At 40.6% G+C, this 13,378-nt stretch overlaps 1 protein-coding gene across 3 annotated transcripts in view; it reads left to right on the top strand.

Annotated features, from left to right (window-relative positions):
• Positions 1-321: 321 nt before the first annotated feature.
• LOC132832302 (genetic suppressor element 1-like) overlaps positions 322-13,378 on the top strand; it is a 289,494-nt gene continuing 276,437 nt past the window's right edge. For all 3 annotated transcript variants that reach the window (XM_060850188.1, XM_060850189.1, XM_060850187.1), the window contains exon 1: positions 322-463. In XM_060850188.1, the coding sequence (XP_060706171.1) occupies positions 385-463 (79 nt within the window). In that variant the 5' untranslated portion in view covers positions 322-384. The remainder of the gene's footprint in view (positions 464-13,378) is intronic.

Below are 13,378 nucleotides of genomic sequence, written 5' to 3'. Positions count from 1 at the left end.
TTAAGCTGTTTCTATAGTTAACCGCATGAGTTTTTTTTCATCTGTTACTATTAATTGGTGTAAATAGATGCCTGGAACAAATTAGCCATGCTTTAACCATTTGCTTAAATGTGCTAAACCATCAACAGGTAATAAAATAGGTGTAAAAGTGTGAACTTGTCCTGCTACCATTAACTGCAAAACAATCATCAGTATCAAGAAACTGTTGGTGCTATGTAAGCATGTTCTGACCAATTAGGTAGGAGAGGGCTATTTCCTGTTCTGCGGAAGGTCTTAGTCAAGCAGAACAGAAGTATTCAGCATAACAAGAACAGACATGACTCTATCAAATTGAATGCACCCAAGCTAGAAAAAGGAGAAATCATTGATTTTTCACAATACAGTATGGCATCCAGTTACACTGCCATGTATCTTCAAATGAAACTGAGGGATCCCAGGAGAAATCTACGCCGATCTTCAGGAGGTACAAATTTAATGCTTACACTATCAATAACTAGTCAACAGTTTACCATTATTGAAATGACCAAATGGAACTTGTACCTTTGTCTTGACAAATTAGTTATTTGTTAGGTTGTGACATGTATTGCTGGTTATAATTCAGAGCATTTCCTCCATTTATTCTACATGTAGACAGGTTGAAGGTATTTGCGAGTAGAATAGAATAGTCAACATTCTTTTGCACAGGCGAGTAAAAGGGAAACTTTGGCAAAAATGTATAAACAATTTAATCCACTCAAATGCTTAGATGAAAGAGAATCGCTACCATATTCCTTATTAAAGAAAAAAGTTATATGGCTCTGTTTCTTACTAACTTTTGTTCTATTATTAGATTTCATCTGAGGAATATATCCTGTCAATTCTGTGTGTGCATGTGTGGGTGTGTGGTTAAGCTCTACTTTCTGCTATCGGGTCTGAGCAAGATGATCTTTGCACGCCACTTGTTCCGGCTATGTGGTTTATTTTACAGGAAGCAGTCAGTGATGAGAACTAAACTAAAGAAAGGGTGTACCTAACCACATAGCTGCGCTTAGCTTATGTTTGAATGCATAAAAATGTCTAAGAAAGCATCCCCAGCTTCTGTATTTTGTGACTATAAGTTGCTTGTCTCATTTCCTTTTTAGCATTTGGTTTCAGCTGGGTGAAGCACTGGAACTGAAACCAGGGTTCATAAATAACTGGTGTTTTAAGGGAATGGGGAACTTGACATTTTAAATACATATCATCTTCCTTGCCTACTTTGAAATCTAAAATAAATTTGCATTAAAAATGATTCAAGTTGTGGTCTATGACAAACATGCATCTGGTTAATGCACACAACTAATAAAAGTTGTCCACAATTCAGCCATTAATCAAGGTACAAATGCCCAGGTTGATAGGTGAAGTATTGAAATAATTCACCACAGAACCTTTCAACTTATATATAAAATCTCATCTTTCCAATTTCCAAATCTAATCGGTAAGTTTTGCTTCCTAATGCTGTCTCCTTCCAAGGATTTTGGGATTGTAACTCTTCTTCCTTCACATGCCTTCCATGCTTATTTGGAATTTAATGTTTGGAACTTATTGTGCACACAGCCTCGCAATATCTCTTTAAATGTCCTTTAGCCCTCATAGCTTTCTGTATCCTTTGAATATAAATTTGTGTACGTCTGATATAGACTCCAATTTTTACAGCCTATTGCACACATCTGGCTGTAACCCCACAGTTTTACTATAACCCCATTCTCTTCTTTCTTCACTTCTTTCTCCATTTTCTATACAATTTAGCAAAAATGTGAGATGGATAGGATAAAAATATGTAACTGATAAATTCCATGGATATTAACAGCTTTGCAGTGGCACAGTGGCTCAGTGGTTAGCACTGCTGCCCCACAGCACCAGGGACCCACGTTTGACTCCAGCCTTGGGCGACTGTCTGTGTGGAGTTTGCACATTCTCCCCATGTCTGTGTGGGCTTCTTCCCACAGTCCAAAGATGTGCAAGTCAGGTGAATTGGTCATGCTAAATTGCCCATAGTGTTAGGTGCATTAGTCAGGGATAAATATAGGGTAAGGGAATGGGTCTGGGTGGGTTACTCTTCGGAGGATAAGTGCGGACTCGTTGGGCCAAAGGGCCTGTGTCCACACTGTAGGGACTCTTAAAAAATGTTCCAGGTTAGAAGAGCCATTTTAGTTGGGAAAATATTTTTCTTTATCCTTTAATGAGAGGTGCACATCAATGGCAAAGCCAATATTTGTTGCCCATCCCAGACTGCTCCTGAGTCGGTGGTGATGACCCATTCTTTTGAACTGCAACAGTCCATCTGGTTTAGTTACACCTACAATGCTATTAGAAAGAGAGAATTCCTGGATTTTGATCCAGTAACATTGAAGAGATGGTGATACAATCCCAAGTCAAGATGGTATGTGACGTGGATGGTAATTTGGGAGTGGTGATCCCAGAAACATCTTAGCAAGATTAAGTCATTCATTGAGGTAATGGGGAGGGAAATACATTTCTCATCAATTTAGAAGAGAGTTTACTACTCTTATTCTACCTGATGTAGCCTCCTATGTATGTGCTGTACAACATGCTCTAGTGGTTATCCATTGTATCAATTGGTTTAGTCTTATAGCCATATCCTCCAACTGGTTCACCAACCTAGCTTTGTGCTCGCCAAGATAAGTAACATTTACACTGGGACAGTTGCAGCAAAGGCTTTAAGTCATCATAGGAATCCTCCAGAAGTTACAAGAAAGGAGGTATGCTGCCAATGCTATTTATACATCAGAGCACATGGATTCATAAGATGAGACCTCATGGAGGTTTACAAAATCATGAGCATTATAGATAAGGTGAATGACAAGAGATTTTTCCCTGCAGTGGAGAGAGTTCAAAACTAGGCGGCGTATTTTTAAGGCGAGAGGAGAAAAGATTTAAAAAGAACCTGAGGAGCACCTTTCTTCCATAGAGTAGTTTGCGTGTGGAATCGTCAGGCAGAGAAAGTGATGGATACGGGTACAGTTACTATGTTTAAAAGATGTTTAGTTAAGTTCATGAATAAGAGAGGTTAGGACGAATACAGGCCAAGCGCAGCCAGATGGAACTAGTTTATTTGGGAACATGGTTGGTGTGGACTAGTTGGACAAATAGGTCTGTTTCCACGCTGTGGTACTCTATGACTATGGCACTTTAAGAAGCCTACTCCTATAAACTAAAACAAAATTCACCAGATACTGGAAATCTGAAAGAAAAATGCAAATTGCCGGGACTGCTCAGCATGTCAGGCAGTATTTGTGGAGAAGGGAAGTTAATGCGTAGTTTTTCATGGGCGTTGTGGAGTCTCGGCCTCTGGAGATCCAGGGAGAGCCCAACATCACCTCAGGCAATGGGTCTCAGGGCGTGAGTGACCAATCGTAGAATTTGCAGGACAGAAACACTGCAGCATATACATGAAGTTTTAAAATTTGACTGAACTGGATTATTCTGATTTGTTCATGTATATGCATACATATATGGTTATAAAAGGATGCTTTTAAAAATGTGCATCCCTACATTTACTAAATTATAGAATACCTATAGTGTGGAAGCAGGCCATTCAGCCCATTAAAAGCCACACAGATCCTCTGAACAGTATCCCGCCCAGACCCAACCCCCTACCCTGGTTTGTTTCCAGCCTCTGGCAACTGTCTGCTTGTGTTTCCTCTAGGTACTCCGATTTCCTCCCTCAGTCCAAAGATATACAGGTTAGGCGAACAGGCCATGCTAAATTGTTCACAGTGTCCAGGGATGTACAGGCTAGGTGGATTAGCCATGGGAAATGGAGGATTACAGGGATAGAGTGGGGGGATCAGTCTGGGTGTGATGCTGTTCGAAAGGTTGGTGTGGACTCAATGAGCTGAATGACCTGCTTCCACACTGTAGGGATTCTCTGATTCTAAGATGTTCAATTATAATTGGGTCCACAAGTGGACTTGGCTACAAATCCCTCACAGTGACATGCATTTCAAGCTTTGCCTGAAAGCTTCTGGTAAGTTGGTTCAGGACTCTTCCATGCACCTTCTCAAAGACAACAGTCTCTCTGGCTGATACATGAGGTATGCTGGTGTGCATACCCATCAGACTTTTCTTGTGCATTGCCCACATCTGAATCCTTGCCAGTTACCTCTCCATGTGGTGAAAGGCCACACACACCCTATTTTCTTCCCCCCCCCTCAAAACGCACACATCTGCATGGCTTGTAACTTCATGTGTGAAGATTTAATCCTTAACCTGTCTTCTAAGGTATGGACATGAACTAGATCTGAGCGTCAGATCAAATGACGAATGTTTCACCTACAAAAATTTGCATTTGGATGGGAATAACAACTACAAAAAGAGAGAAAACATACGCTAATCATGTTCTGTAACGCAGAATAGACTGATGGGTATTGACAGAAACAACAATGGCAAAACATGAAGAAGGCATCCATACAAGCAACAAGGCCCAGTTGTTTCTAAGACGGTGTATGAGCAAATTTTCTTGAGACAAGTTACCAAAGGCAATAGTTGTGGCCTGATTGTTTGAAATCTTCAGGACTCCTCTTTTACATTATTTCAATGTAAAAGATTTCATTATTAGGGCTGCCATCACAGCTGATTTAGCTAGTGCTACTCACAGAAATGTTGGCAGAATAGGGACATTATTCTGAGATGCTGACACAATTGTAAAGCAGAAAAGGTCAGCTCTTCCACTGTATCTCAAGGACCACTGGCTGACCCAATGGTGGTTCTTGTGCAACTGAAAACATAACTTCACCCAGGTCAAGGGCAGGGGAAAGCAGAGGTGCATGGTTACAAGACTGTGGAATAAGTGCAAAGTTAGATTTCAGGAAGTGCATTATGCAGAATCATGCTTTTATCGTTGGATTCAATGACACTGCTGGCCTTGATCTATTTTTTCTGCCTTTGTAATTATGTGGTGTCTTCCACTGCTTCACTTTTGCTGCTGAATATTATGAGCCAGCTTTTCCTGCAAAGGGGAAAGTGTCAGAAAATGCAATGCATTTGGGTGGTAGGCTGACTTAGCTGGAAGAAGATTGAAGCAGTGAGGTGAGGGGTGGGGGGGGATGCGAGAGATTTGCTGTAGTGGTACATGGGTTGGCTAGAGTGTCAAAATGTTAAACTTGAGTCTTGATTACTAGAGATTGTTGATGGGTCTGTGGTGAGTGTGCGATGTATCGAGTAGTGTGAAGTTGAAGATGCAGTTACCAGGGTATCATATTTTCCTTGGCCCTGATCACTCAAGTGAGATCATTGAAATTGCTCCACTGCATCCAAATTTGACTCTTGGTTCTGACTTCTGTGGCTATCTGCCTCCCAGGCATTTCAAGCTCTGGCTCAAGGGCCTTCTAGCCTCTGCAGATAAAGTACATGACCTTAGTTTTAACTTTCAGAACTAAGGTCTCCAGCACTTTGTCCACACCCTCTCTCAGACCTGCTGCACTATTACACAAATTTCTTCCTGTTCCTGACTTGTTTCCCTCCCAGATAAAAGAACTGCTGCAGTCCTTCAATTGATGTAAGCCTTACAGGAATTAAGACACAAATGGGGCTGAGCTTCATTCCACTATCATGGAAATGAGAAGACCATGTAAATTTTCCCTGTAGCAGCATTGTTTTCACGTGAAATACCAGTTAATTGTGGACTGCAATCCCCATGTTAATTATGAATGCTTATTGAATTTTTGGTCCCTTTTCTTAGCACAGGGTGGGCTTTGCTGTGCACTTGATTTCATTGTTTGTCATCAAATTGATTGTCTAAATCCTACTGGTCACACCATTATTTTGAACACAATACTTCATTGTTGGTTTTAATGATGGTGGCACCTGAGTCAACACAAATCACTGGAGAGAACCACAAACTGGAAAAGAGAGAGAGAAACACAAATTAGAAGGGATAGAAAAACATCAACTGAAAGGTAGCGAAAAAGAAACATAAACTGGTCAAGAGAGGAGGTAAAAAACATAGATTGGGAAAGAAAAAGAGAGAAGCTGGGGAGAAAGGAAAAAAAAAACACAATGGGGGAGGGAGAGGGAAACACAAAACTGGGTGGATATACCATACTTGTTGCATAACTTGCTTGCTAGTTTTTGTGTTTTGATTACAGTGTATGCACTGTTTGCTGCATCTAAAGCTTACAAGTATTGGTATCCAGCTGCAGCGATGTTATATTTTCAGCCATTTACTAGCAGTTTTCAAATGCTACAACCTTTCTTTGTCAAGTGGTCTGTCTGCATGCTTCAATAGGTTAGACAATCACGGACTCCACTACTCTTGTGGATCTTTCTGCTCTTCAGATTATTGACTCTGTGTAAACTCTCAGCCACAGCTATGAATACCATGACAGCTGGTTTGACCAGTTCTGCATCTATTGGTCTATGAAGCATAGCTTTAGCCTTTGTTTAAAAAAATTTTAACACAAGTAGTACACTTGCGGCTTTCCAATTCATGGTGGAGGATTTGACATCCGTCCTTCTGCTGTTCATTTGTCTTTTCATTTTATTTAAAAATAAATAAACATTGCGTACTTGTGCTGTGTTTTCAGTACTGTGTTTTTAGTGTTTGTTTCTGTTTTTTGGTTTAAAATCTGTCTTGGTGTTCATTTGCTGACTCGGCATTTTTCCCAATATAGCACTCTTGGTTTTGTTATTGTTTGAATTTGGACATTCTTATCCTTAGCTCAACCCAAGGCATCAAATAGCCATTCAAATTTGACGGAACTATCATATGGGGTGGTTTTGAATCAGCTGACTACTTGCACAAATCTGGCCAGCCTGGAGATAGACAGACACAGTTTGTGAAGAAATTTTAGAAACTGAAAGTTTAAACTTGCAACAGACTGGTTTCTGCTGTCTAGGAGTCACTGCAAAAATCTATGATGCGGAGCTCACCGTCAGATACTTGACTCGCACATGTGAGACTACTAACCCTGGAGATCCAATGCTGATTAATACTAAGATAAGCCATTTATGTTCCTGACCCAAACTGACTGCTACCCACCTGATTACCCTCTGACCTGACCCAATGCCTCACCTCTGTAAACACCCACCTACCCCATTCACTCACTCCAATCACTGAAAAACCTGTGATCTTTCAATTTTAACCCGGATCTAGCAGCCACTGTGAGAAGAAGACATGCCCTCTCTACACTTATTTTCCTTGTGTTCACTTGTCTTCTCTGGGGATGGCTGCACTGACCCCAGATTTCACCTGGGATCAAAAGTCCTGGCTGCAAGTTCCCAAAAAGATTAGGATGTCAAAATATTTCTGGGCAACATCAACATGAATGTCATCAATACTTACTGGAAGACCTGGACCAATATGTGTTAAATCTGGAGTCAAACAGATTTTCCTTTTTTCTGAAAACTAAATCTTTATCTCCCTGAAGTATCATTTCTGCGCAGCATTATAAGCATCAATGGATGTGTCAAGTTTAACATTGCTTTTCTTTATTGTTTATATAACCTGCTGTGAATCACAGGATGTCATGGAACTGTACGAAACCAATTATATCTTCCTCTATTGAATGAGTGCAATTTACTTGGTGCTTGCACAGTTAATACTATAAATATATTTCAAAATATTTTTGCTTAAATATTATTCAATAATATTTTTCTTTCAATACTTTTGCAAGTCTTCTTTAACTTATATAATTCATCTCATTGTTAAATAACAAGTCAAATATTCTAGTTGGGACTTTCGGATATCAAGATGTGGCAGCCACACAGTGCCAGGGACCTAGGTTCAATTCTACCCTCGGGTGGCTGTGTGGAGTTTGCATATTTACCCATGTCTGCGTGGTCCCCTCTGGGTGCTCTGGTTTCCTCTCATAGTCCAAATGTTCAGTGGATTGGCCATGCTAAATTGCTCATATTGTCTAGGGATGTGCAGGTTAGGTGGATTAGCCATAGGAAATGCAGGGTTACAAGGATTAGGTGGGATGCTCTTTGGAGAGTTGGCGTGGACTCAATGGGCCAAATGGTCTGCTTCCACACTATAAGCAGAAGTAATAATGTAAATGGAAGTTTATAAAGGCGGTTCCAGCCCCACCATGTGTCAGCAGGCCTGATAATCTGATCTATCCCGTAGAATGGACAATCTCAGAAGGTTTGCAAAGCTACTATTTACCATTCTTTCCAAATGGTCCCCCAGGCCGAAAAGGGAAGGGAGATTCTTGTTGCTGTACTGGATCTCTGTTAGCTGTTCAGATATTATTCAGCAGCCAACGCGACCTCCTGTTTTCAAAACTGCACTTTCCCCTCTCTGTATCCACCAACCTACTCCCAACGCTCTAGCAATGCACAGCTGTTTGTTAAGAGTAAAACCTGTCAACATTTTACAACTCCCTGTTGTGCAAAGTTTTAGCTCCCTCTAGTGTAAGCCTATGATTGTTTATGTAACATTTTGAAGGTAATTGACTGTGCACTGATGGTGTTTGTCACCCAAAGTGGAGTGATCTGTTTTTGATTACACGCTTGAAGGTGCTTGGACCTTCAACAATTGAACAATGTTCAATATGAAGTTTTTTTTATGTAAATTATGTCAGTTTATCCTTCTCTGATTCAATGCCAATAAATCATTTAGTATTCTAAAGACAGCAAGCTCGTCATAAAAGCAATGATTTCATTAAATTCATATATTCCACTTGAATTTCTTTCATTTTATCATCTGACATGAAATTTAACTCTGTGATTTCAATTTATTCCGTTTATTTGATTTATTTTTTATTGTCACGTGTACCTAGAAGCAGTGAGTGTAATCTTCTGGACTCAATATCAACTTCACTGCTTTCTGCCCAACTGCTCTCCTGCTTCTGGGCTGTATCTCCTATCTATTATCCCCTCTCCTTATCCCCTTCCACCCACCTTTCTGTATATAAACTGATGTTTTCCTAACTACCGTCAGTTCCAAGGAAGGATCATTTAATTAACTCTGATTTCTCTCCACCGATGCTGAGCTTTTCCAGCAATTTCCGCTTTTTTGTTTCTGATTTACAGCATCTGCAGTTTTTACAGTGAAAGCTTTTGTTTTGTGTGCAGTATAGGCAGATCATACCGTACAAAGTGAGTAGGGTAATAGAACAGAGCGAGGAATACAATGTTACAGCAGCAGAGAAGGTGCACAAGGAGCTAGATCAATATTGGACTTGAAATTTGAGAGGTCCTTTCAGAAACCTGATAACAGCAGGGAGGAAGCTGTGCTTGGACTTGTTGGTCCATGTGTTTAAGCTTCTGCATCTTCTGCCCAATGTTGGAAGAAATTATAACCAGGGTGGAAGGGCTCTTTGATGATGTTGACTGCCTTCCTATGGCAGCGAGAAATGTAGATGGAGTCGGTGAATGGTTGGTTTGCGTGATGGGCTGGGCTCTGTACACAACTCTCCATAGTTTCTTACGGTCCTGGGCAGTGACGTTGGCATACAAAATGATGCAACCGGATAGAATGCTTTCTATAGTGCACGTTTAAAAATTGTTAAGAGTCTTTATGGGCATGCCAATTGATAAGAATCTTTACAGACGTTCACCAGGCTGGCATGGTGCCTGAATAATATAAATTAAGGATCAATCAGTGATCTGAAGTGAGTTGTATTGCTCATTCTTCTGTTCCACATCAGCATCTTCTTGCATATTTTCCTGGTTTCTGTCGTCTGAATTACCTTCAGTGATTATTGAAGCAAAAACATTTCCCTCAAAAAGGGAACATGAGATAGCTTTGGCAAATAGGATTAAGGCAAATCCAAACAGATTCTACAAATACATTAAGGGCAAAGTAACTAGGGAGAGAATAGAGCTCCTTAAAGATCGACGAGGCCATTTAAGTGTGGAACCACAGCAGATGGGTGGGATACTAAAACAAATATTTCACATCAATATTTATTGCGAAGAAGGACATGGAAGCTAGGGAACTTGGGAAAATACATAGTGATGTTCTTGAAAAGTGTCCATATTACAGAAGAGGAGGTGCTGGAGATTTTAAAATGCGTAAAGATAGATAAATGCCCAGGAACTGATCAGGTGTATCCCAGGTTCTGGATTAGTGGTGCTGGAAGAGCACAGCAGTTCAGGCAGCATCCAACGAGCAGCGAAATCGACGTTTCGGGCAAAAGCCCTTCATCAGGAATAAAGGCAGTGAGCTGGAAGCATAGAGAGATAAGCTAGGGGAGGGTGGGATGGGGAGAGAGTAGCATAGAGAACAATGGTGTCCTCCCCCACTCACCCATTGTTCTCTATGCTACTCTCTCCCCACCCCACCCTCCCCTAGCTTATCTCTCTATGCTTCCAGCTCACTGCCTTTATTCCTGATGAAGGGCTTTTGCCCGAAACGTCGATTTCGCTGCCCGTTGGATGCTGCCTGAACTGCTGTGCTCTTCCAGCACCACTGATCCAGAATCTGGATTCCAGCATCTGCAGTCATTGTTTTTACCAAGGTGTATCCCAGAACTTTGTGGGAATTTAGGGAAGAGATTGCACTGGTCCCCTTGCTGAAATATTTGTATCATTGACAGCCATGGGTGTGGTGATCTTGCCCTGGCCCTCAACCCCCAAGTTCCCACTTCTTGCCAGGAAGCTAGATTTTCTCCTGACCCAAAAATCCAAGACTTCATTTAATCTAGTGCCCATTCTGGCTTGTGTCCCAAAGCTCCAACTGCTGAGTCATGGTGCTGCTGGGACTCCATGAGCTACGCCAATTCAGACAGGCCAGGTCAGGTAATCTGATATCTCTTTCAATGATCAGAACTGTTCTCCCATCCAAAGCCATTTGATGTCATTACCTTGAGTGGAAACTAACTGCAACATTCCTTTAACAGAGTCTCGCAAATCCTGAGTCATTCAATTTGATGACTACAAGAATACAAGTTTAAAGAACAGCACATTCAAAACAATATTGAAATTATACAGATTTTAACTATCTTTTCGGTAAACAGATTGATCAGCATATTGAAATTACATAGAATCAGAGTTGTACAGCAAGGAAATAGACCCTTATGTCCAACTCATCCGTGCCGACCAGATATCCTAAATTAATCTAGTCCCATTTACATTTTGTCCATATCCACCTAAACTCTTCCTAGTCATCTACCCATCCAGATGTTCTTTTAAAAGTTATAATTGTACCAGCCTCCTCCACTTCCTCTGGCAGCTCATGCCACACACACACCAACCTCTCCGTGAAAAAGTTGCCCCTTAGGTCCCTTTTAAATATTTCCCAGCGCTTTCCAGATCAGAGGTGAACCATGTAGAATAACAATTAGATTTCATGGAGGTGACAGTTCTTCTATTACATTGAGCAAGTCTGATTGCAGATGATGTTATTAGCAGACAAAGATCAAAACTGCAAGACAGGGATGCCGTGAGCATCTAGCCAGGTTTATAGTTTGTGAGTGCTAGGAAAGCAAGTGAAAAGCCCAGAGATACAGCTTGGTCCAATCTCTGAGCTAGGTACCTGGCCCTGCAGGCAACAGAGCACTACTAATTCCCACAAGCATCCACTCCTTTCATTATCAAAGCTAAGTAGCAGTAGCCTGCCATATTTATAAGATGCACTACAGAAAGTCACCATAGATAGCACCTTCCAAACCCAGGACTACATCCATCTGGAAGGACAAGTGCAGCAAATTCATGGGAATACCACTACCCATAAGTTCCCCTCAAAACTACTTTAACATCCTCACTAGGAAATATATCACCATTCCTTCAATGTTGCTGGGCCAAAATCCTCAAATTTCCTGCCTAGAGGCACCTTCTCAAGGGCAACTAGGGATAAGCCATAAACACTGGCCCAGCCAGTGACACCCACATTCCATGAATGAAGTAAAAAACTTCAGAGTTCAGTTAAAAATCAGCCACAATTCTATGGATGTGGAGTCACATGTAGATCAGGTGAGGGGAGGATGACAGATTTCATTCACTGAAGGCAACTAGTGAAACAGGTACTCCTGTTTTTAATGGCAATCAGCAATGGTGTTATCATTACCATTTATTGAAATGAATTCCTGATTTATTAACAGAATTTAAATTCCACCAGCTGGCATGGTGGGATTTGAACCCATGCTTTAAAAGCATTAACCTGGGCCTCTGGATTACTAGCCCAGTGACATTGCCACTACCTTGAAGGGAGCTTAATGATAAGAGAATTCATTCCCCATATAAGAAATATAATCATTCGGGGACACCATTTACAAACAAGGGGTCTGCCATATATGTGAGAATTGATTTTTTTTCTCAAACACTGTCATTAGCCTTTAGAATTCCCTTCTCCAGAGACCAGTGGTATTGTTATTGAATACTTTTAACTCTGAGTTAACTATTCTAATCAAGGGGAGCATAAACATTGATGTGGACCAATTGGCCCCAACAGCTTGAATACACTTCACCTCTGTCTCTCTTTCCTCAGGAACCCCGCTGTCTTAAGCCCTGCAAGTCATATACCTGTCCTGCCTGGACTCACCCTTCAGTTCATAACCAGACCCTGACTCCTCAATGGCCTTCGTAAACATCTGATCCATGAGTAATTTTACTCAGCTTTTTGCTCACTTCTGGACTTCCATTCTTTCCATATGTTTAAAATTATGTTCAGTTTTTTTTTAGGATGTACTGATTTCAATGCCATTTCCTTCCTTTTACATTCCTTAGGTTAAACGTATTGATTTTAAGTTAATCAATCAGTCACTTCCTTCTTTGCAGCCATTTCGGATTTGCTTCTGTTCTAACTGGCTAATCTTTTCACTGTCATGCCATTCTATAGCTAGACCACAGGGAGGTGTCCTTGTATGGGATAAAATAGTGTGGCTGTATTTTTCATTTAGAATGGCCACATAATTATAACCTAAATGTCATATGATACATACATTCGAGAACAGTAGAAATCCCTATGAAGTTCAAATTCCTCTCCATATGTCCAAGCATTGTCATATGAAAATACAACATCAAATTTATTGTTGATTGATTAACATCTGGAAGAAACATGATCCCACAGACAGACATTCCCTTTAGCACAGGCAACACTGTTAATTGCTACGTAGATTTTAGTTATCATGAGCACTTATGCCAGTCATCAAAGTAGCAAAATGCAAGTATTACAGCTAATCTATTGTATGGTCAGTGTTACAGGGGAGGCAAAATCTTATAATTTCTGCCAAACACACCAGCAAACTCATTTAGATACAGCCAGAACTTTGCACAGTGCCCATTAAGCATAGAAAATCTGACAATATAACTTTTCTGCCAGTTGGTAAACATGCTGAGAATAATAATAATTTTAAAAAACAGTTTGCCATCAGAATGATAAATGTCTAACTCCTTATATCATCAAAATATATTTAACTAACAAGTCTCAAGTAGTTCAAGGAGTCTTTTA

The sequence above is a fragment of the Hemiscyllium ocellatum genome, chromosome 34 (genome assembly GCF_020745735.1).
Source record: "Hemiscyllium ocellatum isolate sHemOce1 chromosome 34, sHemOce1.pat.X.cur, whole genome shotgun sequence".
NCBI classification, from domain to species: domain Eukaryota; kingdom Metazoa; phylum Chordata; class Chondrichthyes; order Orectolobiformes; family Hemiscylliidae; genus Hemiscyllium; species Hemiscyllium ocellatum.
This window is presented reverse-complemented; position numbering and strand designations above follow the sequence as displayed.